The sequence below is a fragment of the Chelonus insularis genome, unplaced genomic scaffold (genome assembly GCF_013357705.1).
Source record: "Chelonus insularis isolate UGA/USDA-ARS -01 unplaced genomic scaffold, ASM1335770v1 contig_309_pilon, whole genome shotgun sequence".
Classification (NCBI taxonomy): domain Eukaryota; kingdom Metazoa; phylum Arthropoda; class Insecta; order Hymenoptera; family Braconidae; genus Chelonus; species Chelonus insularis.
The window spans coordinates 77,874-105,500 of NW_023276481.1; the positions used below are offsets into that span (position 1 = coordinate 77,874).

At 29.7% G+C, this 27,627-nt stretch overlaps 2 protein-coding genes across 4 annotated transcripts; one reads left to right on the top strand and one right to left on the bottom strand.

The window, feature by feature from the left end:
• Positions 1-821: 821 nt before the first annotated feature.
• On the top strand, positions 822-3,945 carry mRRF2 (mitochondrial ribosome recycling factor 2). Its single transcript, XM_035080546.1, has 5 exons — positions 822-1,001; positions 1,138-1,306; positions 1,373-3,141; positions 3,213-3,359; positions 3,424-3,945. The coding sequence occupies exons 2-5, from the start codon at positions 1,159-1,161 to the stop codon at positions 3,583-3,585; spliced, it is 2,226 nt and encodes a 741-aa protein (XP_034936437.1). The 5' UTR covers positions 822-1,001; positions 1,138-1,158; the 3' UTR covers positions 3,586-3,945.
• kay (transcription factor kayak) lies at positions 3,937-26,360 on the bottom strand. 3 transcript variants are annotated; one of them, XM_035080548.1, is made up of 3 exons: positions 26,017-26,360; positions 6,136-6,552; positions 3,937-6,048 (listed from the first exon to the last, which is right to left on the bottom strand). In XM_035080548.1, the coding sequence occupies exons 1-3, from the start codon at positions 26,146-26,148 to the stop codon at positions 5,488-5,490; spliced, it is 1,110 nt and encodes a 369-aa protein (XP_034936439.1). In that variant the 5' UTR covers positions 26,149-26,360; the 3' UTR covers positions 3,937-5,487. The 3 variants fall into 3 exon arrangements, with proteins under 3 accessions (XP_034936439.1, XP_034936438.1, XP_034936440.1); XM_035080547.1 differs by lacking the exon at positions 26,017-26,360 and adding an exon at positions 19,154-19,513; XM_035080549.1 differs by lacking the exon at positions 26,017-26,360 and adding an exon at positions 8,995-9,275.
• Between the last annotated feature and the right edge of the window lie 1,267 nt (positions 26,361-27,627).

Genomic DNA, 27,627 nt, shown 5'->3' on the forward strand with positions numbered 1-27,627 from the left:
TGAATTCTATGATAATTTTATTTTATCACTTTAACAATATTTTGTTATCATTTTCATTTATTAACATAACTCTAGTATTATCAATGTTAACCAAATGTACATTGAATTGTTTAAATAATTGAAAATAATATCCAGTTATAAAATCCTTTAAATAAATTTTTCAATTAAACAATTGGACATTTCTATTAATTTCATTCTGTACCATAAGTTTTCAGATGAACTGAATTCCAAGCTTTTAAAATATTCTATAAATAATAAAAATAAATAACTGATATTGAATTTTATCATCTTGTCTGTAAAGGAATTGCATGGTATCTGATTAGATGAATGAATATAAATAATGACAAATACTTAGCCTTATCATACTTTAGCAGTAATTATTTAAACTAATTCATTTATTTCTAAAGATTCAAATTGCACCACTTTTATACAATTCAAGTCAGGATTATGGAAATCAAGATCAAAATGTAGAATCTGCTGAAACTCTTCCATCAGTAGAGATCCAAGATTGTCAAGTAAACACTGCTCGTCTCCTGATTTTTTCTCTTGGAGAGGAAAGTCTATTTTTTATGAATCTTCTTCATTATATATATTTAAATGAATTACAATTTGTTTAATTATTTACTTCAATCATTTTATTTACTATAACAAAAAAGTACTTGACACTCAATCAATAACAATAATTATTTTTTATTTCATTTACAAATAATAAAGTTTATTTAGATAGTTAAATAAATAAAATGAAAATAATTTATTATTGTAATTTTTAAATGTCTGGTCGAATAAACTTGAATGTTCATTACATCACTTGATGTAGATGTCTCTCGAACTGCATCAACGTGCTTTTTTGCTTGAGACAACAATATACATTTTTTTGAGTAAAAATTAATGACATAATGTTTGCTTACAATGAAATTACAAAAAAAAAGTTTAATTAAATTGTAATCTTTTATTTATGTTTATTTTGTAATTTGTTCTATTTGATATTCTATACCATTACAGTAAGTATTAGGTTAGAACTTATGGATTTTATTTATTTTGTTATTTTAAAAGCTCTTCTATTTTAGATATTAATAATAGAGTATGTAATGATAATTTTAATTAAATTTTGATAATTTATTGTTATTAAATTTATAGTTATCTGGGAATGACAAGACAATGTTGAAACGTAATTTAGCTAAAATTTCTTGGTGCAAACTACGAATGAGGTACTATCATCAAGAAAACCTCGCACCAAAACAAAAAAGCGAAAAACACGATGTCACCAAAATTCGAAACATTGGTATCATGGCTCACATAGATGCTGGTAAAATATTTACTTAGTATATTAATTTTGTTTGTTTATGCCGATGAATAACAATGATTTTTTTAGGCAAAACAACGACAACAGAAAGAATGCTTTACTATTCTGGTAGCATTGGTGCTATGGGTGAAGTTCATCATGGAAATACAGTTACAGATTATATGGAGCAAGAACGTCAACGTGGGATTACCATAGTTTCCGCAGCAGTCACATTTAATTGGAAGGATTTTCGTTTTAATCTAATTGATACACCAGGACACATAGATTTTACTATGGGTGTTGAACAAACTTTAGGAGTTCTTGATGGTTGTGTAGTAATTTTAGATAGTTCTGCTGGTGTAGAAGCACAAACTATAACAGTCTGGAGACAAGCAGATCGCTATAATATCCCAAGAATCGTTTATGCAAATAAAATGGATCGAGCTGATGCTAATTTTGACATGTGCCTTGAATCTATCGAATCCAAATTTAATGCTACGACATTTCCATTACAATTACCATTAAAAGAGCAATCTGAATTAGTTGGAATAGTTGATCTCTTAACTCTAGAAAAAATAACATTTGATAAAGAAGTTCGAGGAGCCAAAGTTAGACGAGAAAAGTTGAATGAAAAAAATGGAGGTTACATTTGGGAGAAAGCAAAAGAAATGAGAAGAATTTTAACCGACAAATTATCATCAAATGACGATGAATTAGCTAATTTGATTATCGAAAAGGAATCTTTAGATGATATATCAGGTCAAATGATTGTTAATTCTGTCAGAAAAAATACAATTGCAGGAAAAGGAGTTCCAGTGCTTTTGGGAAGTTCATATAAAAATATTGGAGTCCAACCATTAATGGATGCTGTGATATTATATCTTCCTTCGCCAAATTTACAAAAGAATGCTGATATTTATAAGTGTTTTGCAAATAATTTTTCAGCGCGAGCATTTAAAATTCTTCACGATAAACAGCGAGGTCCAATAACATTTTTCAGAGTTTATACAGGAAAATTATCAAAAGGACAAAAACTTTATAATGTTCAACAGCGAAAAACTGAACAAGTAGGAAGATTGTACGCAGCCTATGCAGATGATTATGATGAAATTGCGGAAGTTACTGAAGGTAATATTGGTGGAATAGGTGGATTAAAGCATACCGTCACTGGTGACCTTTTAACGAGTAATTCTAATGTTGCCAATAATGCTAAAAGAAATCTAGAGAATTTAAAGAATATTGATAACGCTATAAAAGAGAAATTCTTTGCTCCTACTGATATTCCTGATCCTGTATTTTTTTGCTCCATCGAACCTCCTTCAATGTCTTATCAAACAGCTCTCGATATTGCTTTAGCTGAGCTGCAAAAAGAAGATCCTAGCCTTAGGGTAACGTTAAATGAAGAAACTGGTCAGACGGTTTTAGGAGGAATGGGAGAACTTCATATAGAAATTATTAAAGAAAGAATAAAGACTGAATACAAAATTGATGCAGACTTAGGACCTCTTCAGATAGCTTATAAAGAGACTATTACAAAACCAATTAAAGAAAACTACGTTTCTCAACACAAAATAGCTAATACTGTTCAAAATGTCAATGTTACAATGTCGTTGATACCAGATTATCAAAACAAAGAAATTTTGACTTTCGATAGAACGAAAGAAAGTGCATCCAACCTTGCCAACATCCATCCAAAAGTTATGACTGCTGTTAAAAAAGGAGTTGATATTGCTCTGGCTCATGGACCTAAGCTAGGCTTTACAGTGATTGGTGTTGGAGTCAAATTACATTGGTTAGAGGTTCAAAGAGGAACTGTAGAAAGCATGATTTCTTCTGCTGTAGCTCAATGTATTAGAAAGGTAGAATATTATTTAAAATTACTCCATAAAATAAAACTTTTAAATGCAATAAAAATTATTGTGCTCCATAGATGCTCCAAAATGCTGGTTTAGTTTTAATGGAGCCGATTATGCAGTTAGAAGTTGTAATGCCTGAACAATACTCTTCTAGAGTTTTAAGTGATATGGGAAAACGACGAGCCCAAATTCAAGAGGTTACAATTCGTGGTCAAAATAAGGTAATTATTATTAGTATATATCTTCTTTTTGGAAGAGGTTTTGCAATAAAATTTATCTTTATAGGTAGTAAGAGCTTTAGTGCCTCTCAGTGAATTACTTGGGTACGCAACTACTTTACGCATTATAACGTCAGGAAATGGCACATTCTCTTCGGAGTTTTACAATTATCAGATGATGGGGCCATTAGAGGAACAAGAAGCCATCAGAAAAGTAACTGGAGTTTGAGAAAAAAAGTGATAAAGATATCATTAATTCAAATATTCAGGGCTCACTTGGAGCAGAAAGTACACAAGCCAACTGTAATAGACCTTCGTCAAGTGTTCGATCAAGAATTAAATGCTTTAATCAAATTATGAAACACAAAAATTGAGTTTAAAAACTGTATATCGCGTTATTAAGAGTGATTAACGCGTTGTTAGAGTGATTTCGACGATAAATCTTTGCCTCAAAGCTAATCACATTTATGTATCTTCTGATGATATCAAAGAAACAGTAGTTTTTGGAATTGATTTCCAAGTTGTAAATATTTAAATAATAGGTTAAAATGTAAATAATAATAAATGATAAGAGAAGAAAATATTTTATAGTTTATTTATTTAAAATTTGCATGGTTTTATTAATGACTTTGGACCAGACAAATAATATTGCATCAATGATATACTAAAACTATTACACGATTGTTGAAGAACGCAAGAGCTTGCTGTGATATTTAATAGTAAAAAATGATCATTAGTACTGATTTCCTATTTTATTCAATTTATTTATAATCATTTACTTTATCACAACTGGCTTTCACGTTAGAATATATTAATATAGCTTGAGGTTATGCGAAATCTTCTTATATATATTTTATAAAATATAAATATGTCTAACATATATCATGTAGATGGAGGAATTACTTAGATATTTTGCGAGTGTTACTTCAAAATCTAGTAAAAAATACAAATATTATTTTAGAAAATTTACAGCAAAATTTTATTGAGCATACTATTTGAGTTTTTCATTTTTCAATTTCACTTAATTTTATTCTATAAAAAAAGCTTTTGAATATCACTGTTATAAATTATCAATACAAAATCAAATTGAGCATATGCTTGGGAGAATAAAGAGCCTCTAGAAAATTTTTAATTTAAATTCTGCTGTTTATTGCTATTTATTTTGATTTATCATTAATTTTTGTAAAAAATTGCATTTTATAAATTTTTTTCAGCCCTTAAGCTATGAAAGTCGTCTTTCACTTATTTTTCACACAATAATTAATATAAAAAGATAATTTTTTCCATTGCTTATACATGATAAATAATTTATACCATCATACACAATATATAAGAATTATTACTATTTTTGTTCTTATAATTATTATTCATTATTAGTAAAAAGACTTAGACCAAATTCACTCATTGTTTGATACCAAAGTGAAATCTATTACTCGAATATCCATCGCGATAAGATGCAATACTGAAAGTGTTTTCTGTGATACTAGTAAAAAAATAATAATGTATACCACAGACTTCGCATTGGTAACGAGATGAGGAGATATATTCACTTTTGGCTTAAAAAAATATTCGAGTTATTAACATGAGCAATAGGAACTCGATATTCTATCGGTATATAATTTAATTTCATGACAATTATACTCGAGAGCATAAGTTTTTATTCATAAGTTTTCTGTAGTACAAAAAGAAGGTCAAAAAGTTAAACTTTTTTCCATAATTCACAATGATTTTTATATTAATGTCCAATATTAATTGTTACTTAATTAATTATTTAATGTGACAATAATTGAAAGAAAAAAAACTTAGCTCGCCTTTAGGCCCAAAAATTATTCTAAAATTATATCTTTATTTATTTAACTAATCTTTTCTAAAAATATAATTCGATTAATTGCAAGAGACATAACTAAATACAGCCGTTCAAGTATCACGAGAACGACAAAATACATTTATGGCAACTTGTGATGTTTGTTGACGTAAAGATTAACATCTTTTCAACGCTTCATTATTCATCTTAGCTTGACAATGAATAGAAAAACTCTTATAAAATTCAGTTATCAAATTGATCCATGAATTTAACTTCAAAATCTCATATCGGATCATTTTCAGAGCCATAATCAAGGTCATCCTGGCGTCACAAGCTCACAAGTTTTGGTGGATTGGCATCCGGAGAGCTGAGATCAACGGCCGACAGGTTGTTCCTCTGCTGGGTAGAGCAAGATGGTATTAAAGGTGTTGATACTGGAGTTAAGCCAGTTCCACCTTCCATCAGAGAATCAAAGTTAAATGGAATTCCACTGGACGGTGTCGTGATTGGCACTCCAGCAACCTCGTTTGCAGTTTTCATAAACGCAGGTGTTTCAATTGTTTTAAATTGTAGAGAATCAGGTCGTTCCTTTGGTTCATTATATAATAGAAGGTTAGGCCGATTATTGTTATCAAATCCTACTGGTAGAGAATTTGGTCGATTAGGTCTGACATTGTTTACTGAGTTACGTTTTTCTGGCTCGAGGAATTGATCTTCAATAGTTTGTTCTGGCTTAATTACAGGCTTAATATCAATAGGAGATGTCGAACGAAGTCTACACACAGTTCTGTGAGCTTCCAAGATAAATTCCAGCTCTTCTTTAGCTTGCTGCAACTGTTGAATTTCATCCTGCAAACTTTGTTTCTTTTGTTCCAAGCCCTCAGTCTCCTAAAAAGATTAAACATCCATTAGTATCCATTTTAACTGATTTCAAAAATATTATTAATTTTGTTTTCTGTAAAAAAAGCAACTTACTTCTAACAGGGCATTGGTATGGTCCATTCTTCGCTTGCGGCATCGTGCAGCAGCCATTTTATTTCGTTCTCTACGAGCCTGTCGTCGTTCCTCTTCCTCCGGAGTCATGCCAATTGTCCTCGTGGGTCTTCTGCCACCCATGTTTCTTCTCGCTTGTTGTTGTGGTCGCGTCTGTTGATTCTCTAAGAGTACGGTGTTGTGATTTTGAATCGTGATGGCACTGTTATTGTGGGTCTGTGCCGGTGTTGGCTGTGATGGTTCCACGAGAGGCGGCACGAAACCGGCCTCTCGACTGTGGGACGCGGACTCGCTTGTTAATTCGAGGAAAGTCTGCTCAATGCTGCGGAGGGTTGTTGGTGTCAGTGTAGGCGTCGTCCTCGTAGGCACACCACTGTGCAGACCGTCTAAAGATGCCAGCTGTAACATAAAAAATATGTCAAACTTTAGTTTCAATGTATAAATATCTAGACTTTTTTTTAATCTAATTTCTGCTTACAACTCTTTACTAGGAAAATATTTTTTTTTTGATTAATTTATGGATCGCTGAATGTAAATTCAATGAATTTATGATCAAACAAAAAATCATAAGAATTTTTTCAATTAAAAAAGCTTCTCTTTGTGTTGATAATTTATTGATATGATTTACTTCTTGAAATCCTGATATTTTGTTCTTGTAAAATAATTTTTCGAGAATAAAAATAGAAAAAAAAGACTTCTAGAAACATTAACGTCATTATTTATTCGTACAATTCATATTGATAAAATATTTTTTTTCTGCATAATTAAGTGTCTAGACTTGAAAGAATTCAATTTCTCTTACAAATGCATTACCAGAACCATTTAAAATACTTTTAAATGCACAATACACTTCAGCAACAAGAGTTTAATTAGACCCACGTGCAGTTGGAGTGCAAAAAATGAACAAAAAATATAGATGAATGGAATTCAACGATAATAGCCAACGTGATTTAAGAAGGTAATAAATATATTCTACTTTTAGTTAATTTATCTTTTTCTTGTTATTTCTCAGTAAATTATAGCATAAAAGATAAAAATATCGATGATTTATTCCACCACCTGATATGGTATCATTTTAAATTGCTTAAAAATGTCGTCGAGAATCACCAATAACGTCGCTCAAATATTCCATCACGCGTGTCATCGCATTCCAATAGAGATCAGTAGTGTCTTTATTCAGGTATAAAGGGTCTCCAGGAATTCTTGAAGCTTTTCATCTAGTCAAATTCAAGAGAGACTCGAGAAACACTTATGTCATCGCTAAAATTACTCAGTACTATACCTAAGAGTGAGCATTTAATTGGCAACTTCTCCATCTACTCGAACGAATTTTAAAGAAGACATTTCAAAACACTAAAAAATAGTTGACGTAACACAAAGAAAGAAAGAAAGAGTAATAACATACAGATCTGGATTATAAACAGTTAACTATTTTAATCTATCATTAAATTTTATTTTTGGTTTCATTTTCATTCCTTTCACATAAAAATATATTTATCACTTAATCTTTAAAAAATAACAATAAAGTGTTAATTATAATGTCAGTGTGTAAACTGTTAAAATTATGCTGAGAATACATTATACCTTGACCCCAATCTGATAATAAATCAGATAAATATTATTGATAATTCTTATTAATGTTTAAAAGAATAATTAATAAATTAATTCTTTATAATGAAAGCTTTCAGATAAATATTTTCTTAATTTAAAAATTTTAAAATAAATATTAACAGTAATCCTGAATAATGAAAAAAAAATATATAAAATTTGTTATCTATACGTTAATTTTAAAATTCATGATTAAGTACAATAGGATATTATTTGCATTCAAACAAAAAAAAAAAAAGATAACTCTAAAAGAGAGAGTAGTAGACACGTGTATTGGAAACATAATAGGAGGATTTAAAATGTAATTAAAATTTTTCGAAACCTAGAACTACTGTTTCAAAGCATTCCAAACGATAAAACTGTCATTGGTATACAAATTGAACTTTCAAAATAGTGAATTAATACACTAATGAAAAAGTTATTACTCCATTATGGTAATAAATTGAAGAGAATTGTGATTTGAATTATAATGTTTATATATTTTTTATTTAAAATATTTTACGAGTTTTCTGGTACACTTTTTTTTTTTCTAAAATGGTGAAGCAACCTTTTAGCCTTGCTTTATCCAAATTAGTCGTGCAAAATAAAATAAAGAAAATGTGTCGACATACAATACCACGATAGAGGTAAACACATGCCAAGGTCTACCCTTTAGTAAAAGACATTGCGACTAAATGTAAAGGATGGAGAAAGATATTGATTCTTTTTAACATAACAACAGCTGCCACGTGCTCTGAGTTCTAAGAACTCTGCCGCAAAAATTTCTTAGTATCTATTTAATTTTAAAAGGACTATGAAAGATTAGATCTTTAAATCTGACAAGACCTTTAATAACAAATTTACAAACAATGGATACATTTCTCATATTATCATTTATTCAATCATAATAATAAATAAATATTTCATGACATATCTCCAATGTCATCATTTCGGAAATTATTTATATATCATAAGCTACATTGCACTACAATAGTAATCAACTACTCCATTACTTGATCATAATTTTTCAATTTCACGTTAACAATAGAAATTACTCAATTTATCATAATAAATTTTTCAAAAATAATAAATATTCAACAATAATAAACTGAAAGAACTATTTCTTGAACTCTATTGTCTGTTTATCACTTAATCAACAATATGTTTAATAATTCAAAATTAAAAGAAGAAAAAAAAAGAAAAATTAATTAGTTAATGAATGTTTTAATTCAATGAAATTTTTAATTAATTTACCTGCTGGAAAAGCAACTCCTGAGCAAGAATGTTTGCAATATCGACAGGGTCGATGGCGGCGGCCATTTCGTATTCGTTTTTGTTTATTTATATTAAATGATTCAATTATATTAAATAAACAACAGTTCGAGAAATATTGGATTAGAAAGATAAGATAAAGATGTTGTATAAGATTGTTCTTGTAAGCTAATGAAATTGATAAATCAATATCAAAGATGTAAATAAAGAAGGAAAGGTTACAAGAACTTAATTATCTGATTGATAATAGAATCGATCGTTCGTTCGTATGGGCGTCGGAGAGAGAGAGAGTAGCTTAATGGTTGGTTGTATTATTATTTCAACTTTATCTTAATCTTTGAATTGATAATCTCAAATGACTGTTATGTTTATTGCAAATATATTAACTGAAATCTTCGTTCGTGATCCGGCAGCTCTCGTCCGCGCCCTTTCGCACTTCTCGACGAGAAGTCGCTGTGTCGTTTACCAGCGCTTCTCATACACTGATGTACTTGAACGGGATGTCGTGCATCGTCTCTGATGCCAGCACAGCCACAAAAATAGACACGCGAATTTTGAACATGTGCACACAGTAGAGTGAGTATAGATAAAAAGGAAAAGAGAGAGAAATAGAAATAAATAGAAGTACTCCGGTGCTTTGAGACGACACATCTCGCCAATTAACCACGCGAATGCGTCTCTTAAGAATTCGTGAGCTATCGAATTTCAAACGAGTCAAGACAACAAGAAAATGTGAGAGTGAGAAAGAAACTAAAGCACTTTGGATAAATGACTCGAGGGAAAAATTTAATAGAATTATTGCGGTTATAAAAACATCCCCCTTTTCGAGTTAAGCACGTCTCTGTGGGCGTGTGAATTGCGCAAAGTAATGTAGATGAAGATGAGGGTGAAATCTCTCAACTATTGCATGGCAAACATTAAAAGAATTGTTTTAGTAAAGTCATAAAAACCAAACCCATTTTTTTGATTAAGATAAAATGAGAAATTTTTTTTATTATTTTCTCTTGAAAATTAAAAATAGGAATTAATTACTATTTTTATTTAATTAATTAAAAAAAAAAGAAAGAAAATTTATTCAAGTGATTTTAATTCATTAGCAAATAATAATAATCTTAACTGTAATTGTTTCTCAAGACGTTGTTATTTTAAAGCATAAAGCAATAAATATTATGTTGATTAGATTTATTATGTAAAATATTTTTATCAAGGGTTTTCCCCGTTACAATTATAAATAACATATTCGAGTATAATTTTCAATTGCTAAACAAATGCCCCTCGTGGCCTCCTAATTAACAGAGAGTTCTAAGTTTAACACCTGTGAAGCGTCTCTCAATTTCTTCAAATGATCTCTTACTTCTTGACGAAATTGGCTGAATGCCAGGAGGACTCGTAAGAGCAAACGACCCGCCAAAATATACTTTAATCTAGTGGCTGAAGGAAATAGTGATGATAAACGTAAAGAGTAAACGGTTCTAATTAGAGAAGAATCATTCATGTAGACTGTCAAAATATTTTCAACTGAAAAATTTTGTTTATACTTGACTGAGTACTGATCTAATTAAATTTACTCGATTAATTTAATCAAATAGTATGAAAAAACTTCAACACTCACTTACTCTGATTTATTACAAGTTTAAAAATTAAATGAATCATTAATTTTTTGTTCGTAATTATATAATTATCTAGAAGTTATTAATATAGATTCAATGTTTATCAGTGTCAAGTGACGATTCATCAACTTTTTGTTTTACTTTTTTCAACAGAATAAAAAAAAAAAGAACTCTTGACGCCAGGAAACGATCAAAGATTGAACGGATGCGACGGCGCTATCTTTTTATTAGAGGGAAACGACTAAACTAACGTATGAGTGGTGTGTGGTATACTTGTTTAACTGTATTTTCGATAAGAAAAGTCGACCGGAATGCCACAACGTTCCACGATCCTCCGAAAGAGGATTCCAAATCTTAGAATAGAACTTGGGTCCGGAAGTCAGCACATTTCTCACCAAAAATTGGCTAAAACTATTTCAGTTTATCATATTTTATTTTTTCCCTCACTGGGATTACCTTTTATAATAGAGTTGTCCAAGAATTCATCAAAATAGTTTTTTTTTTTTTAATTTGCTCCAAAATAACTAAAGGACATATTTTTAAATAACTAGCAGGCATAATTTATTATATGTAATTATGAGTGTTGATAATTAATTGATTGGCTTTGAAAAAATTATATTCCCGGATCTATCGATTATGTAAAATAAATGTAAACAAGAGTTATTTAATAATTAAAAAAAAATTCATAAACTTTCCTTCAATTTATACCTGTTATTTAGACAAAGTATATGTCATACAGTATTAATGCTGAATTTTACGGATCAATGGTAAATATTATAGTATATGTATTGCACATGTGTATGTATATCCGCATCGAAGGCTCGACAAACAGTCCATGAAACATGATATGGACATTGAAAAGCCTCTTATCTCAGCCGCTGATACGAAAAACACAAGACGGCCCGATTACAATAAATAATTGGCCTCGTTTCACTAAACACAATCGATGGAATTTCCGACTAGAGAAAGAAAATAAGAATATAAATGCATATTTCATTGAAATCTATTGTGTATCCAATACACCTCCAGTCACTAGAGTCTCTTGTGTATAGATTAGCTCTCCTCAGTTGTGAAAAACGATAAAATAACGAGCAGAGAAAATCTTGAGCGGTTTCCGGCTAGCGACAGACAAACAGAGGGATAGGACCGAGAGATGATGATGAAGAGGAAGAAATAAAAGGATGAATCTCAGAGATTCATAAATAGAATGAGGGACTTAATTCAACCCGTATGAAATCGTCAAGAGACTTGAGAGTATAAAGAGCATATAATTCTATTACTAATTCTCGAGACAAGAGGATTAGTACTTTATTAACTCTCATTTCTTTCAGATGTCGTGATGATTTATTTTAGACTACTTTTTTGAAGTAATATTGAAAACAAAAAAAAATATTAAAATAATAAAAAATAAATAAAAGAACAAAGCTACTCCAAAAACAGAAAATATAAAAAAACTCGTAAAATTTTTAATTTTTTTTTAGCATAATTCTGCGGTTGAACTTTTTTATACTCGAGGTAATAAAAATGTGAGATGGAAAAAAATTGAAAAGAAAAAAAAAAATAAATAAAGAGCAAAAGGGAAAAGACCGATAAGAAAAATTAGCAAAAAATAGTAAACGAAAAAACGAAATCATTTGTTCTCATTTTCTTTCTTGCCATTCTCATGTTCCTCCCCTCTGACTTCTTGTTTTTGTAACCAAGAATATAACAAGGCACTCCTGCAAAGAGTGTGCAAGTTAGCACGAGAACAAAGAGAACGCTATCGTTTCTCAAATATAATTCGTGCGACGACCCCGAGACACTTAGTCGGCAGCTAAACTCCGTACTTTCGAAATGCTTAGCTCTTTGGACTGTACAAACAAAGAAATCACCGACTTATTTTATATATATACATATATATTTATATTGATAAAAAAAAAAAAAAATAAGATAACTGTAATATTTATCTCTAAAATCCTCTATATATACTAATAAATGACTATTTAATCTTGTATCTACTATTTATTGAATAGAATCTCCAAGCTAACTTAAAACATTACCTCCAATGAACAGGAAAATTCCACTGTTTTCAACACATGTGGTTTATGATAACACATGTATTTCTACTCAAACTTGTCAATTACTATATCCTCATCCTTCATTAGAATAAAATGAATAAATTGTCATCATTCATCAATTATCATTTTATGTTTCAAAACTTTCTTATAATTTACAAAATATTATTCAATATTTATTATTTTTATTCAAAACAATTCATAACAACTTATTTATTTTTATTTTATTTTTAATACAAAATAATACACTTTTGACAACAATAACTAGTATGAAAATAATATTTATCAGTACATCAATACAATAAAATAAAATAGATATGTTAATAAACTCCAAAATAATATTCATGATTTGATCAATCTCTTTAAAGGATCCATTATTAAAAACCTATTATAGCAAACAAATCAATGTTGAATTATTACTGAAAAAAAAACTGTTAATGAAGTTTATTTAAAAATCAAAAATTTCAAGAATATTCTTTGTTATTTGAATTCAAAGAGTGTTATTCGATGAACTTGGTTGGTTGGATGATAAACGATCGAATAAAGATGAAAAGTGAAAAAACAAAAAGGGAAAATGAAAAAATAAATGTACGATAGCAAAGAAAGGAAGTTAAAAGAAAAGAAATTCACTGTACGAAAATGTCAGACCAAGATCACGGGAGCAGTCAACTCGATGCTGTTGGTGGGCGAATTCAAGGCCGATTGGCCGTCAGTTTGGCAGTAAACAAATTGACTATGGTTGCCCATACAACCGTTAAATAATGAAAAGGAGTAACAATTAAGTGAACAAAAAAAAAATTACAATAAAACATAAAATAATACAAAGTGAAACTTCATGAAGTAACAAAAGCATAACGTAGAACAAAAAAATTCTAAAGTTTACGTCATCAGTCAAGAATATGTATGTATGTATAGTATTGAGTACACACTGGTATGTACAACATAGCATAGTTTTAATCACTGTTTCATTGGTTATCTCTCTCATACTCATGAACACATCTAACAATAAACGATCAGTTGAGTATTGCGCGGGAAAATAATAAGCTGATGATGTTGGCAATATTAGAAAAATAGCCTCTATTTTCTCATTATAAGCACAAACAATTTAATGTCTATATCGATAACATTCCAGGTGTAATTCCGCGAATAACTAAAAATAATTATTACCTTTGCTTGGATAAAAAAAAATCTATAAAAGAAAAGAAAGAGTTAAGTAGTTTGAAATATCATTTTTGAATAAACTTGAGTTTTTATGTTTTCCAGTCACTTTTTTTAAACATAAAAACCTAGTGAAATGATTGAATGTACCTGTCATTTGTTTGATATTGAAACGTGGTCATCAATAATGTGATATATTCAATTATTTACGACAGCAAATCCAAGTAAAACTGATGAAAGATAAAAAAAAAGTGAAATAAAAAACGAATAAACAGGATGGAGGGTCAGCCATTTTTGTCGCGAATGACGAAGAATATATTTTAAAACCATCCGTAGATGGAATTTGTCAAGACTTACCCGATGGAAAAATTTTTTCCCTGAGTTTCGATGAATTTTTTCTCCGTTCTAATCCTTTACTCTCTTTTCAACTTGGATTTATTCCTCAAACAATGATACCAATTAAGTACTACGTGCAATTATCTAATAAATATATTTGTTAATAAACAACTATGACGATAATTAGAGTATTTAAGTGATAGAAAAATGATATAGAATACGACCCGCACGCGACAGCGCGTCGAATGACACTGACAGTGCTTTTGTCATCATGCTATCACCACATGGTCGATCGGCCGGCGAATCTCATACTTCGGGTATTTCCGACATCACTCGGGACTCCCTCTGCAACTGGGAGGATTGTAGATATCGCGACGTGCGAATAAAGAATTTTTTTAATCCAATAAAAGAAATTCCACTTATTTAATTAAAATTTCAAAAATATTTCATTGAAAAATAGAACAGAATTAATGTGAAATTTCTATAAATTATTGACAACTTTATTAAATGATTTGTTAATGAGAAAATGAGAGAGATATGTTGAAGGCAAAAAAAAAAATACAATAAAAAATGAGATTAAAAAAATAATAATAATCTTACACGCAACATCGCGCAATTGCTACCAGGAAAATCCGACTATTCACGTCATCACTATCGAGTCCGAGTCTTTCCGGTACATCAAATCTGATATTATATGGTAGTGGGCTAGATACTCATGATACTGAGAATTGAATATGCGCGATCAACGCCAGGTAATTCCCAGTAAACGAAGAGCCTTTCATTTCTCAGGTAAAATGTAAAACGCAACCTATAAGGCACGGCTATGGCCTTCTCAATATTTTTTTTTTTTTTTTTATTCATCGTGATGGAATATGTATTTTCTCACATCCTTTTATCCATCAGGAATGCTCAATGACAATCATATCTTATGTGGGAAAACTTGACATTTTAATAATACCAAGTCAACATCATATAAATGAGCATATTATAATGTAATTTAATTTTTGGAGCACATCTTGGAAAATTAAATAGAAAATCTGTTATTCCTTACACGACTAATCTAAGAAAGAGATTAACTGCGTGTATATTTACCGATATTTTTCAAGGACTTTTTTCTCTCGTTAAATCAATGGAATTTTTGAAAAGGAGCCAAATTGAATTAAGAGTAAGAGGGACATCACAGTTTAACATACACTAAAAAGAGTTTAATAAATTTTAAGATAAATTATCTTTAAAATAAGATTATAAATTAGATGATTAAAAAAAGAACAAAGAAATATTTTAATTAAATATAATTTTCAAAGACGTCACAAATGTTTAATAACAGTAATCATAAGTGGACAAGGCGAAGATCTAAATAAGAAAATGCAATAAAGAAATAGAATAGAACAAAGTAAATTAAATTTTTTTTTTATTTTTAATTGAATTTATCTTCGTTCCAGGACGATCTCGTCTCAACGGTCTGTAAATTCCTTAGTTCTGACGCAACTATGAAGGCATTTCCGACGAGCATGCTGCACTCTTCGACAAGCTCCTCTTTTGAGTATATAGAGAGAAGGCCATATAATATAATCGCGCGTATAAAAGCGTCTCCTCGACCTCCCGTATTCGAGACACACACGTGTGCCCTAAAGAGACCAAAGCAACCAACTTAAACCTTGCGGTTGTCTACTTTGGAATTTTCTATTGGATTGGAGTCTTTCATCTCAGATCAGTTTTCTCGCCTTCTTTTATCATCACCCTCGTCTTCAAAAATATTCTAATAAGAAAAGAAAAATCTTTTGTCATTTTTCAGTCAGTTTGAAAAACCCCCTATTCTCATTGCTATTAGAAATTATCATAACACCCTTTTTTTAAGAATAAAACAGGTCTCAACCTCATTTATTATCTTTCTTTGACATTCATTTTTACTTTTTTTTTTTTTTTAAAGAGTCCACTTGATATTTTTGATGTATCACCTATTTAAGTCTATTCATTCACCATGAAATTCTCGTTGAAAATTTATAAATCCACAATAAACTTACTCACATTTATTATTTTTTTCCATAACAAAAAAATAAAACACCCAAGTGCACCCAACATTAATAATATTGTTGAAGAAAAATTGACCATAGCGAAAGAGAAACCTTTTTTAACTTTTTTCAATTATTATTATCATCCAAATCATAAATAATCCGTTGATTATTCTATTTTTTACTCAATATCAATCTTGAAGTTATTATTAAAAAAAAAAATAATATGTACATAAATTTAAATACTTAAGAGTTGAATTTTAAAAATTAATCTAAATAATCTACTTTACAGAGATTTAATTGTATTTTAATTTAAACAAATGATTGCAAGAACTGATAAATTTGTTTTCAAACATCTATTACGTAAATTTAACAAAAAAAAAGAATGATCTAAGTGTCATAAAGTGGATGGTGCTAAACAAATATCCCAAAAACACCTTAGGATTATTGCCAAATAATCATACTGATATTACAAGTAAGCCTATATGGTAACTAACGTGCTTCTTCCTGTCAAGACTTGTTAAAACAGGTTACAACACTGTTCCTAAAACACAAAGCCGATAAAGAAGTCAAATATTGATTTCGTGGAAATCTGGATCTCGAAAATACCGCGATATTGCGTAGTGGTAAAACATTGATAGAAATTAAAATCCGGTTTCGATAGCAATTTAAACATCTTGGCGAAAGTTAATCAGACGTTACTGACGTCATTTAATGGAAAAAAAGCAAAAGAGAAAGATAATCTTTTTCCACACACATACATGAAACATTTCCAGTTTTGTAATGGTGTCAAGCTTGACGTCATTGGGATTCCCAAACTTTAAAGTAAAACATGAAAAAAAAAATAAAAAATACTTCATAACAAAAATCTCGTTATCTTATCCTCTTTTAATTAAATGTAAATATCAATAGAACATTTATTCTGATGATTTGTAAAACACAAGTATTACATCTACAATATATAAAGCGTGAAGTCATTGAAGAAACTTGCAATGACGAATCGTTTACTTCCGTACCCAACAGGTTCAGTAAATCAAATCGTACGTAGATTGGGAGGGGCAAAGAGAGAGGAGCAACGACGTCAACTAGACTTTGTAGAGGTGTAACGTAGATTTTCATTCATAAATCGAGCTGTGATGACTCAGAGGCCGTGCGAATCTGAGGTAAGCGCCACGAAAATCAAACTAACACAATCTTAATCATCGTCGATCTCACTCACAAGCACACAAGCATGAATTGGTCAAGTTTAAACGCATCATATTTGTTTCTCTCTTGTTTCTCTTTCCCTTTTTGTTTGCCACTGACGTGGCTTTTGAGCACGCGAGTCGCGTGTGTCACTTGATTAATAAATTATAAGGAGCAAATTTATCAAAATCTACGATGACTGCATAAAAATTGTGACGAAAAATATGATAAATGTGTGAAAAATATATTTTTCTCTTCCTCTATGACAAGTGATAAGAAGGTTATTTAAAAGGAAATTTTGATGAAGAAACAAGTTGATTAATGCTTTAATTCAAGACAAGATAATTCTTAAGACAAGATGTACAGGATGGCACCTTTTGGCTTATGACATGTTCAAGCATCTCCCGGCTAAACTTAACCCTGCTCCGTTCAACTAAACCCTCTAATTGACGGGTTAACGAGCGTTAACTTCTCGCTTCCTGTCAGATTTCAACGTTTTCCTTCGGTTTCTCAATTCAACTCGTTCCAAGTCGCTCTCATCGGCATTTCTTCAAGATTAATCTTGTTGTCTACAATGAGTATTTTTATCTATTTTATGAGCCTTTATCTTTTTATTATATGTTAACGTTAAATTTATTTTTTATTACGTGTTTTTAAGTCGGTAATTCTTAACTTTTTTAATATTGGTATTGTATTCAATTAGTATGATATCTGAGAATCAAACGTAATCGAATATGTACCGAGTATGAATAGACAGAATGGGAAGAGCAGAAAAAGAAAGAGTGACAAAGGAACGATTATATAACGAGTGGGAAGATATAAACATTGAGAGAAGAATCAAGAGAAGGAAATTGATGCTTTTATCTGAATTTTTTTTATAAAGTTACTTTAATAAAATTTATGTTTTTTTTAATTATTTTTATTTAATGTCATATGAATTTTTATTCAATTTTTTTTTTGTTAATAATAAATTTTATATTGTTGAATAAATAATAAATGTATTTAATATTTACTGCAATAAGAATTTTGACTTTTGCAAATTTTAACCTCAGACACTTTGAAGTCAATTATATTCACGATAAATTAATTTCACTTTCAACAGCAAAGAACATCAAGTCCTGAAGGTTTTTTTTATGAATTATTAAATTTCGATTATTCTAGAAATTTATCACGTTTTGCAAAAGTCAGAAACATTTTATTCATTTAACTTTTACAAATTAGAGCAACTAATTGGAGTAATTAATGTTAATTTTATTTTTCAATTAATTATTAAAATTTATAAACGAATGAATATAATAATTTTTTGAGATTTTTCGGTCAAAGTATATAATTAACGCATAAATAAATTATTTAAAAAGTCATTGACTTATATCTCTTAATTTTCACCTGAACTTAATGACCACAAAACTAAAATTACTCTTTCATTAGTATTAATAATAACAATACTTTTCAATAACGAAAAGTTGAAAACTTTTATTTATAGTTAATTCTTATAATGAATTCAATTCAAAATTAGTATATTTTTAACTCATAAACAAACACAAACTGTCATTATTGCAATCACTACAGAAATTTAGGTTAAATTAACGTAGTGACACTGAATATATATGAACAAACGATATTATAATTTACATAAGCTTAATTAAAATGACAAACTTGACTTCAAAATCCATGAAATATAAATTCCAAACACTTCATGTAAATTTTTAATCTACAATTAATATTCAATAATTGTCTCTTTTAAAAAATCTCAACAATTTTATAGAATACAATTGAATGTGCTTACCACAGCATTTTCTTCTTTAGTTAATTGCCATGAATCTAATCCAAGAGGATTTGGATATAATGTTGGGGATGTATAATATCCATGATCTTCAACCATTACGTCGTATAACCCCGTGTTGGGAACACGTTGTGACATGGATTGTCCGTTAATAGAATCACAGACAAAGTCCCACGCGACCGAGTCCATTCGAGCTTATTATACGAATCTTCACTGAATAAAAATAATCAAAAGAGTTATTTTAAAAAACCAAGTATAAACTTGACTAATTCAATGAAACTGTCAGACAATTATTAAGTACGTAAACTATAAGTTCTCAAGAAAAGTTTATGTCTGATGTCCACTGTTAACTGAACGCGCCAACGTGACTGTGAAACTATATAGATACAGAACCGCTCGACAACAGCGACCTCCCACCACTATTGGTCCAATCAACAGTGCGTATTGTAGAAAACGAGACACGCGCGCAGCAATTTGAACCGGTAGATACATGTTGAGATGTCGTCGTACGCCTGTAAAATGACGTCATCCTGATTACTTGATTTTCGCGATAAGTAATATTCTAAAGAGAATGGACTACCGGAGAAATTTAATTTGAAATCCCACGAAAATTCTCTGAAATACTCGTTTATTTCCCGTCATTAACATCCTTTCTGTGGATCAATAAAAAAAAATATTTGCAATATATTAACATTACTTTGACACTTTATAATGTTTATTTCTACTTACTAATAACGGAATTTTGATTTAAATTAATTATGACATTATTTATTTACATTATCAATGATATTATTGCTTCTCAAATATCAAAGGGTAATTGAGCTTTCAGAGCATATAAATCAGTTTTAAATAAATCACGGGGAATAATGTTTAAAAGTACTGTTGAAATAATTTTAACATTGCATCATTTTATGGATATGATAAAACAATTAAATGATAAATATTTTTGTGATTAAATCTAGATATTAAATATAATGAGAAGATTAAATGAATTCCACGAAATACTTGATTAAATTTGCAATTTATAATTTATTCTAAAAAAAACACAAAAAACCCCTCATCTACGTTCATTTTTGTGATCCATAATTTGCGTCGACCTAAAAATAAATGTTAAAACATTCCAAGAAAATAAAGTAATAAACCGATAAGCCTAAAGCCAAAAATGAAGCAGCTGAATACCTAGCTCCAACATACCTGGCCGCAATGTAAGATAATGAAACTCAATGTCAATTGCGCAAATAAATGCTTTGAATTACGGAAGACACTAAAAATACATGTTATTGTACACATTTCATCACCATCATCCAGATGTTCAATTTGCAAAGTTTGATCACATTTATAGAAAGGTTTTGAACCTTAGCTAATATTTCTCTTGTGATTCGAGGATAGGATTTTTTGCTCATCGATGCAATTGCCAGGTTAAAGACCTGAATTCTGATGTTGTCCAGACGAGAGCACTAGAATCATCAGTGGTTATTCTCTTCACGTGATTCGTATGTCTATTTCCGATGGGAAATCCCCCAACACGTGTACATACAATATTTCTCTCATATCATTTATTTTCTTTGTTTCTAAAATGATTAAAATGATACATGTGTGTAATTTTTTTTTCTTCAACAAACTGTATATAACGCGTTCATTGCACCTGTGCAAAGATCAGACTTATTGTATCAATGTCATTGTTTACAATAAAAGAATCTTTTTTATTCCCTCCTTTATGATATTATTATATAGTCTCAATTCTTCATTAAACATCATTGATATTCAATATCAAAAAAATAGATGACTCACTAAAAACTAAACTCAAATGAAGTGAGGATGAAAAATGATTTTATAACTTCATTTTGATTTTTATCTACTAAAACAACATTAAAATTTTCATCTCAATATTCGTGTCTTATAGAAAAGATGTAGCAGTGAAAAAAGGTAAATATTCACGGTAGGGGTCGATCACAATTGAATTGGAAACTTATTCTTTCAACAGCTGGCTTATTTACGACCTTATTTTGGAGCCCAAAAAAGGGTGGGTGGACACAAATTTTTCGCAAATGACTCACTTAAAGAAAGCTACTACTTGTTATGCTCCTTTTTATTTTTTTTTTTTGTTAAATTTACATTCAATTGAATCTCTAAAGTCCTTGAGTGTAAACAAATATTTGACTCTTCTTTTGTATTAGTCATTGAAAGAATTGTTTTTTATTATTTATAACTTGTCTTTGCTATCTGTTATGATTTATAGGTCAATGTTCACAAACAATTCAAACATTTTTTAACAATGATACTAAATAAAAAAAAAAATAATAATAATCATTGAAATATTTTTATAATTAAAAAATCAGCAACATTTTTCTTATATAAATCAACCACTGTTGATAATTATTTCTATTGATTTTTAAAAACAAATTATTGAAACAATGAAAAATAAATTAATGTCTTTGTTATAAACTACTTTTTAGTCAATTCTTGTCAAACATAAGCTAGAAAAGCTACTAATTAATGATAAATTTAGGGAATATAAGGTTATAGACAGCTCTCATTAGTGTGACCGATACTGCTTAATAGGCAGAAACCATTTAAAGTGACGTTGAGTGTCTTATTTGACCATTTAAAGAACTCATAATACTAATCTAAATATCCCCTAATTATAGTCTGTACTACTTGTCAACAAAGATACAATCAATTGCCTTTAGAAGGTTTATTTAATACTAAAATTCTTTTGGTAACATGAAAAAAAGTAATTTATATATTTTTGTTTACAAACTGACAGGAAAATAAGTCAATATGACCCAAGTTAAATTGAACGGTCCCTTAACCTTTTTTATCACTCATAAGATCTGAGTGTATCTTAACGATTTTTTAACGATCTCTTCATAGAAAATAAAGACTGCAATATACCAATAAAATAAAGAACAAATAGACTATGGATATTTTACGGTGAATTAAACAAAGTTCATGCGTCTGCAGGCAACTTGAAAGAATCGTCTTCGTCTTTTGTTCATGACAACAAAGAGAACATTCTAATGAACGTCCGTTCAGTGAGTATTACCACTGTCCCTACAGACTTGGTAGAGAGTCCAAGGAAAGCTTGTGGGGTTAATCGAATGTTTGTGGGTAGCCCCAACCATGGGGATACGAGTCTTGCATAAAGATTGAACAGACTTTTTTTTTTTACAAAGAGATACTTGATATCCATGTAATCGCGCTTTAAAAAAAAAGGAATATTAATTTTAACCCTACGGGAAATACTTTACATGGTTAGAAAAATTCATGAGATATTTTTTGGAGTATTATTTATTTAGGATTCAAAATATCATGTGGGATTATTTTATCTGTGAAGAAGAATGAGTGCATTATGAAAAATTTTAAATTTGTCATGGAAGATTTGAGTATTAAAAATAATTATGCAAATTAAATATTATAATAACATTCATCCAGTTTTATTTTTTAATTTACTGTTATAAATAATTTATTGTCATCACAAAACACGTTTGGTTTACTAAACTTTACTGAAAATAAATGTTCATATCTTTTGGAGTAATTTTTCAAATACACATTTGATGGTAACAGCAAGGAAAATTGCTAAAGTATATACAGAACAACCAGAAATGAGCATTAAATGTCATTAAAGTCGATTTAATATTAATGAGCTATTGAAGTTTGAGTTGGTTTTAAAACAACAACCAAGATGAACTTCAGGGAAGAAATAGATACATCATAGTAATTATATGGTATGAACCTTGAATTCATTAAATTCCTCTGTACATAATTTTTCATTCCGTGAACTTAAAACTCAATTTGTGACTAGAGCAATCACATGCATACGACCTTGTCAATGTGAGAGAGTCAAACCTCAACCTCGTCAAAGTATATAATCGTCGTGACGTTTCATTTTGCTGTTCTGGGAAACATGTCGCGGCCTTCTGTGTCTTCTCATTGCTTTTACCACAATTCAAAATTAAAAGCAAACATTTCCTTAATAATTAATATTATCAGAAATTTTTGTTCCTTTTTTTTACATACAAATTAAAATTCCACCATTTGCATTTAAAAAAAACCATATTTAGCAATAATATTCTTATCAATGTTATTGAACATATTAAATAATTAAATGAGTAAGAATAATAATTCTTCATGATTACGTAAATTGACTTATATTTAAAGACAAAAATTTTGCCGTAAGTCATTGTTTCATAAAATTTTTTTTTCACTTCACAATTGTTTATTATAAAAATAATAAATCTATTGATCAATTTTGCAATCAATAAAGCTTTCAATAACATTCAGATTATATTTTTTTCAATAAAGAAACTCATCTCTAAAAATAAATATTATGTTCATCATAAGAAATGCTTCTATTCAAACTATTTCTATTTAGTAATCAAATTAATGTGAAAATAATTAAACTCATATTAATAAAGCTTAATGAATTGGTAAATGAATAATAATCTTAATTACAAAGAAATAAATATAAATTATTTACTTAATTGAAGACAGCCGCTAAAATTATAACAACTGGATTTATAGCAAGAACAGCTGCACCAACAGAGAATTATAGTGTCTAATCGGCTTAAAAAATTAATGCTATGTTACATGGACATGATGTTGCATATTACATCGACCCGGATGTATGGTGATACGGGAATGAGCAACTAATAGACACGTGTGAGCAGACAAATACGTGAAAATAAATGCATCCAAGACACGAACCAAACACAAGTCTTGTTCTGTGATCGAGATATCGAGACCGATGGCTGGACAGTGAACAGTTCAAGTTGGGGAAAGGTATAGTAATATATGTACAAGGTAATACAATATGCATCGTGAAACAGCTGTGCTTGGTTGAAAATACTGGATCAATAATTGTTGGGAAAGACCCTCCAATAATCAATGACCAAAAGGTAGGGGAGTAAAAATTTTTATCTACATTTTTATAGTTACTTGGGCAGGTTAATTTACGAGTGTAATAATAAATAAGTCTGAAAATTCTAGATGTTGATAATTAATTTAAAAGTAATTATTTCGGAAAAAAATACTATTAGTCTTTGGGCGAATGAACCCACAACATGTGGTCGTTAAACCTAATTAATTCTACATTTTTTTTATGATAATTAACCATGGTAAAATGACAGCTTTTTTGCATGAATTCTAATTTTAGAATGTGTTATAATAAAAGCAAAAGTAAATAAATATTATTCTGTATGTTGATAATGTTTTCAAGGACTGATAAATTGGCTGAAAAACAAATAAGTCATAAAAATGCTCAACTTTAGCTCAAATATTGCAATATCCTGCGAAGTGATACTTTAATAAAAAGCACCAGGAAGACTGAAACCCTTTCAATGTAGTTTCTATAAGATAAAGAATTATGTACAAGATGGAAGAAACCATACATCGTTCCAATATATTTGTCTAACTGTCAATCAAAACAGAGTAAATAGAAAAAGTATTCAATTGAAATCTGGTGTTGATCAATACCCAATCCTTCTGACTTCAATCATTTGTATTCCCACGTTGCCTCTCAACACCAGGTTATCTATCACCGCATTGTGCGAAAGATTACGCAAGATTAATTGACTTTGCAACGCAAGGTTCAGTTCCCGCCGAGTAATAAGTAAAGGTAGGGCTTAACTGTTTTATGTTTATAATATTATGTATGCTTACATCGTCATTGGCTTATAACAAACTGTAGACTCGGGTTCCAAAGAGAAAAAGTGATACAAGAATTAGACAGTACAGTGGCATAGGCTCGCACGTGGCCCCCTTAAAAGGCCAGACACGATAAAACCGGTATGAAAGTAGTTGATCGAAGGTGTAAAACTGGTACGATATAAGTTTATGCTAACAACTACAACTCAGCTGGTTTTTTTAAATTTCATTTTAAATCTTCTTTTTTTTATTGTAATTTTCTAGAGTTACTAGAAAAATAGGCAAACAGATTACCCTTTAAAAAAAAAAATCAAGCAGGAAATCTATTTAAATGAAAAATTATAATTTCTAGTTTCCTACATTTATTTTTAATTCAACTTCAAGGATAAAAATGTTTTATGAATAAAATAATTAAGTTAAATGTTTATTTATAACATAAAACTGGGAAGCAAACTTTCCTTCTAATGATTCTAATATTGGAGTATTAATTGAATAGACTTCCTTGTTATTTTTCTATTGATATAGTTTTTGTAATTTTAGTAATGACAGTTATTGTCGTAAAATAATTCAATACAGTTCATTACCCGAATATTTTTTGATCCAACAAAAATAGTTACAACAATGCGACAAATATCATCATCATCATGCTTGTGAATTATGAATAGCCTATTTTTTAACGATGATCTCGTGAGTTGACAATTTTGGTCTGATGCCCGGATTACAAGATTATTTTCAGATGCAGAAAAGCAGAGAAGATGATAGGTAACATCACTGAGCATTTGCAAAGTATCAAAATAAGATAATTCTATATCTGTATGTGGTACTTGTCTAGCAATGAAAACAGATAATATTCAAGTGTCTCTTTTTTTTCGACCTCTCTTGATATAGATAAGAGATAAATATTTCAGAATCTAGAAAAACAATATGTTCATCAAATAAAAAACATTTAAATGATAATTATTAACAATTATCAAGCAATTATCATAAATTCTAGGATCTCAAGAATTCTTAACCTCAAAATTCCATGCGTCCTACACTATTATTTTTAACTTCATTGAGAAAATGATCATGTATATAAACATTATAGATAGCTAAATTACGCCAGCTAAAGACGTCATATCATATAAGTTGATTAAAATTCTTTCATGAAACACGTTCTTCTTTTTCTTATTAATCATAATTATCAACTTTGTTGTGCTTATATTTTTACATATACTTACAGTGCTCGTTGGTATCGAAGTATTAGCAATACTTGATAGGAAATCATGACTGATACGTGAACTCTGAGATGTTCCGCTATCACTAGAAACGCTTGAGCTATCGTAAAGCATGTCCGACACGTCCAGCTTCATGATTTCTCGTTTATGAGCTCTTTGGATGACGTTATTCTTTCTTTACCACTCGATATACTTAACCTTCACCAATTTATAGCTTTCTTTCTAGAGAAATCAGCAGTCTTTGTCTGTTGAACGATAATGTTTTTCAATTTAAAGCAAAACACAAGAAATAGTACGGCTGTAATGCTACAAACTAGCGCAAAACCTCTTCAACACTTCGAATCACCGAGAAACTGCGCCCGCGATGACTCATTATGTGGGGGAATACCTCAGGGCCTTCGTGAGTCTCCGGGCTACACTCGTGCCTGTTACCGAACACTTCCGAGCGACCGCGAATGATGTCATTCGTTATTTTAAACCTCAATTGGCCAATCAACAAAGAGAATCTCTTTATCAGACTTCAGGAACGTTACCACATTCTTTCGCACCATGAATATCTGCAAATTTTATCAAATTTATATAAAGTTTATTGTATTTTAATCAATTTATTATAAAACATCAATATTAAAACATAGTAAAAATCAATTCATTAATATTATCTGTATACAAGCCGGATTACCTTTGCATCAGTATATGGAAAAAATAATTGTTTTAGTTAAATAAAAAATATAAATTATAATTTTATGATAGAAGGATATTATTACAAAGATTAGTGGAAAATAATTATTTATTAAAAGCTAGAAGAGATATCAAAAGTTTTGAAGAATTTCTAAGCAAGCTAGGTGTTACATAACACTATTAACCTATAGATTAAATGAAGGGCAATTATGAAAATTCGACGAAACCGCGTGAGTCTTTCTTAGAAATGTCAAGATGAGTCACATGAGCCTGGTAGTGGGTTAAAGTGGGCGTTCTCGCTACACTAAAATGAGGTATCCGGAACACATTGAACGAGAAGCGTGACTCATCGATTTAATATGCAAAATATTCACGCGGGTAAACCAACTACTAAGCTGAACCATTGAGATCAAGCACGCAATCATCTACCTGGTACAAAACCCTTGCAAATTGCAGGTGGTTACAGTTGATGTAGTACTCAAGAGCTCATAAACATCTACCATAAAATGCACATTAAAATACCTCAATTACTGTAGTATATACTAATAAGTACTTTAATATATTATCAACTAAAAATTAGTAAAGGAGTTCAACTGCTCTATAATTATTTTCTTATATGTTTTTATCACAAAATTATTTTTTATGCTAATTTTGTGAGTAAAGTTTTCATCAGATAAATTTATAAAATAAAAATTATCGAAATAATTATAAAAAAATATTAAATAATACAATTAAATTTAAATTACTGATCCTTGATTAGTTTTTTTAATCATTTTTTGTTTACTGACGTTAATTCAAAGTGTAAATCTTGTATTTACGTTTAAATTCGAACAGATTAAGGTTAACTATCGGCCTTGGACTAGCTTTCGCACTAGCTCAAGGCTGTTCCCGAGACACAGAAAGATCTTTCGATCGTGGAAATGCGATACTGAATTA

Excerpts from the sequence above, each read along its gene's own strand:
- mRRF2 (XM_035080546.1), top strand. The coding sequence starts at position 1,159 with ATGTTGAAACGTAATTTAGCTAAAATTTCTTGGTGCAAACTACGAATG. Across the intron at positions 1,307-1,372 it reads CATGGCTCACATAGATGCTG|GCAAAACAACGACAACAGAA; the intron begins GTAAAATATTTA and ends TGATTTTTTTAG. Across the intron at positions 3,360-3,423 it reads CAATTCGTGGTCAAAATAAG|GTAGTAAGAGCTTTAGTGCC; the intron begins GTAATTATTATT and ends TTATCTTTATAG.
- kay (XM_035080547.1), bottom strand. The coding sequence starts at position 19,339 with ATGGACTCGGTCGCGTGGGACTTTGTCTGTGATTCTATTAACGGACAA. Across the intron at positions 6,553-19,153 it reads CTAAAGAAGAAAATGCTGTG|CTGGCATCTTTAGACGGTCT; the intron begins GTAAGCACATTC and ends TTTATGTTACAG. Across the intron at positions 6,049-6,135 it reads ATACCAATGCCCTGTTAGAA|GAGACTGAGGGCTTGGAACA; the intron begins GTAAGTTGCTTT and ends TAATCTTTTTAG.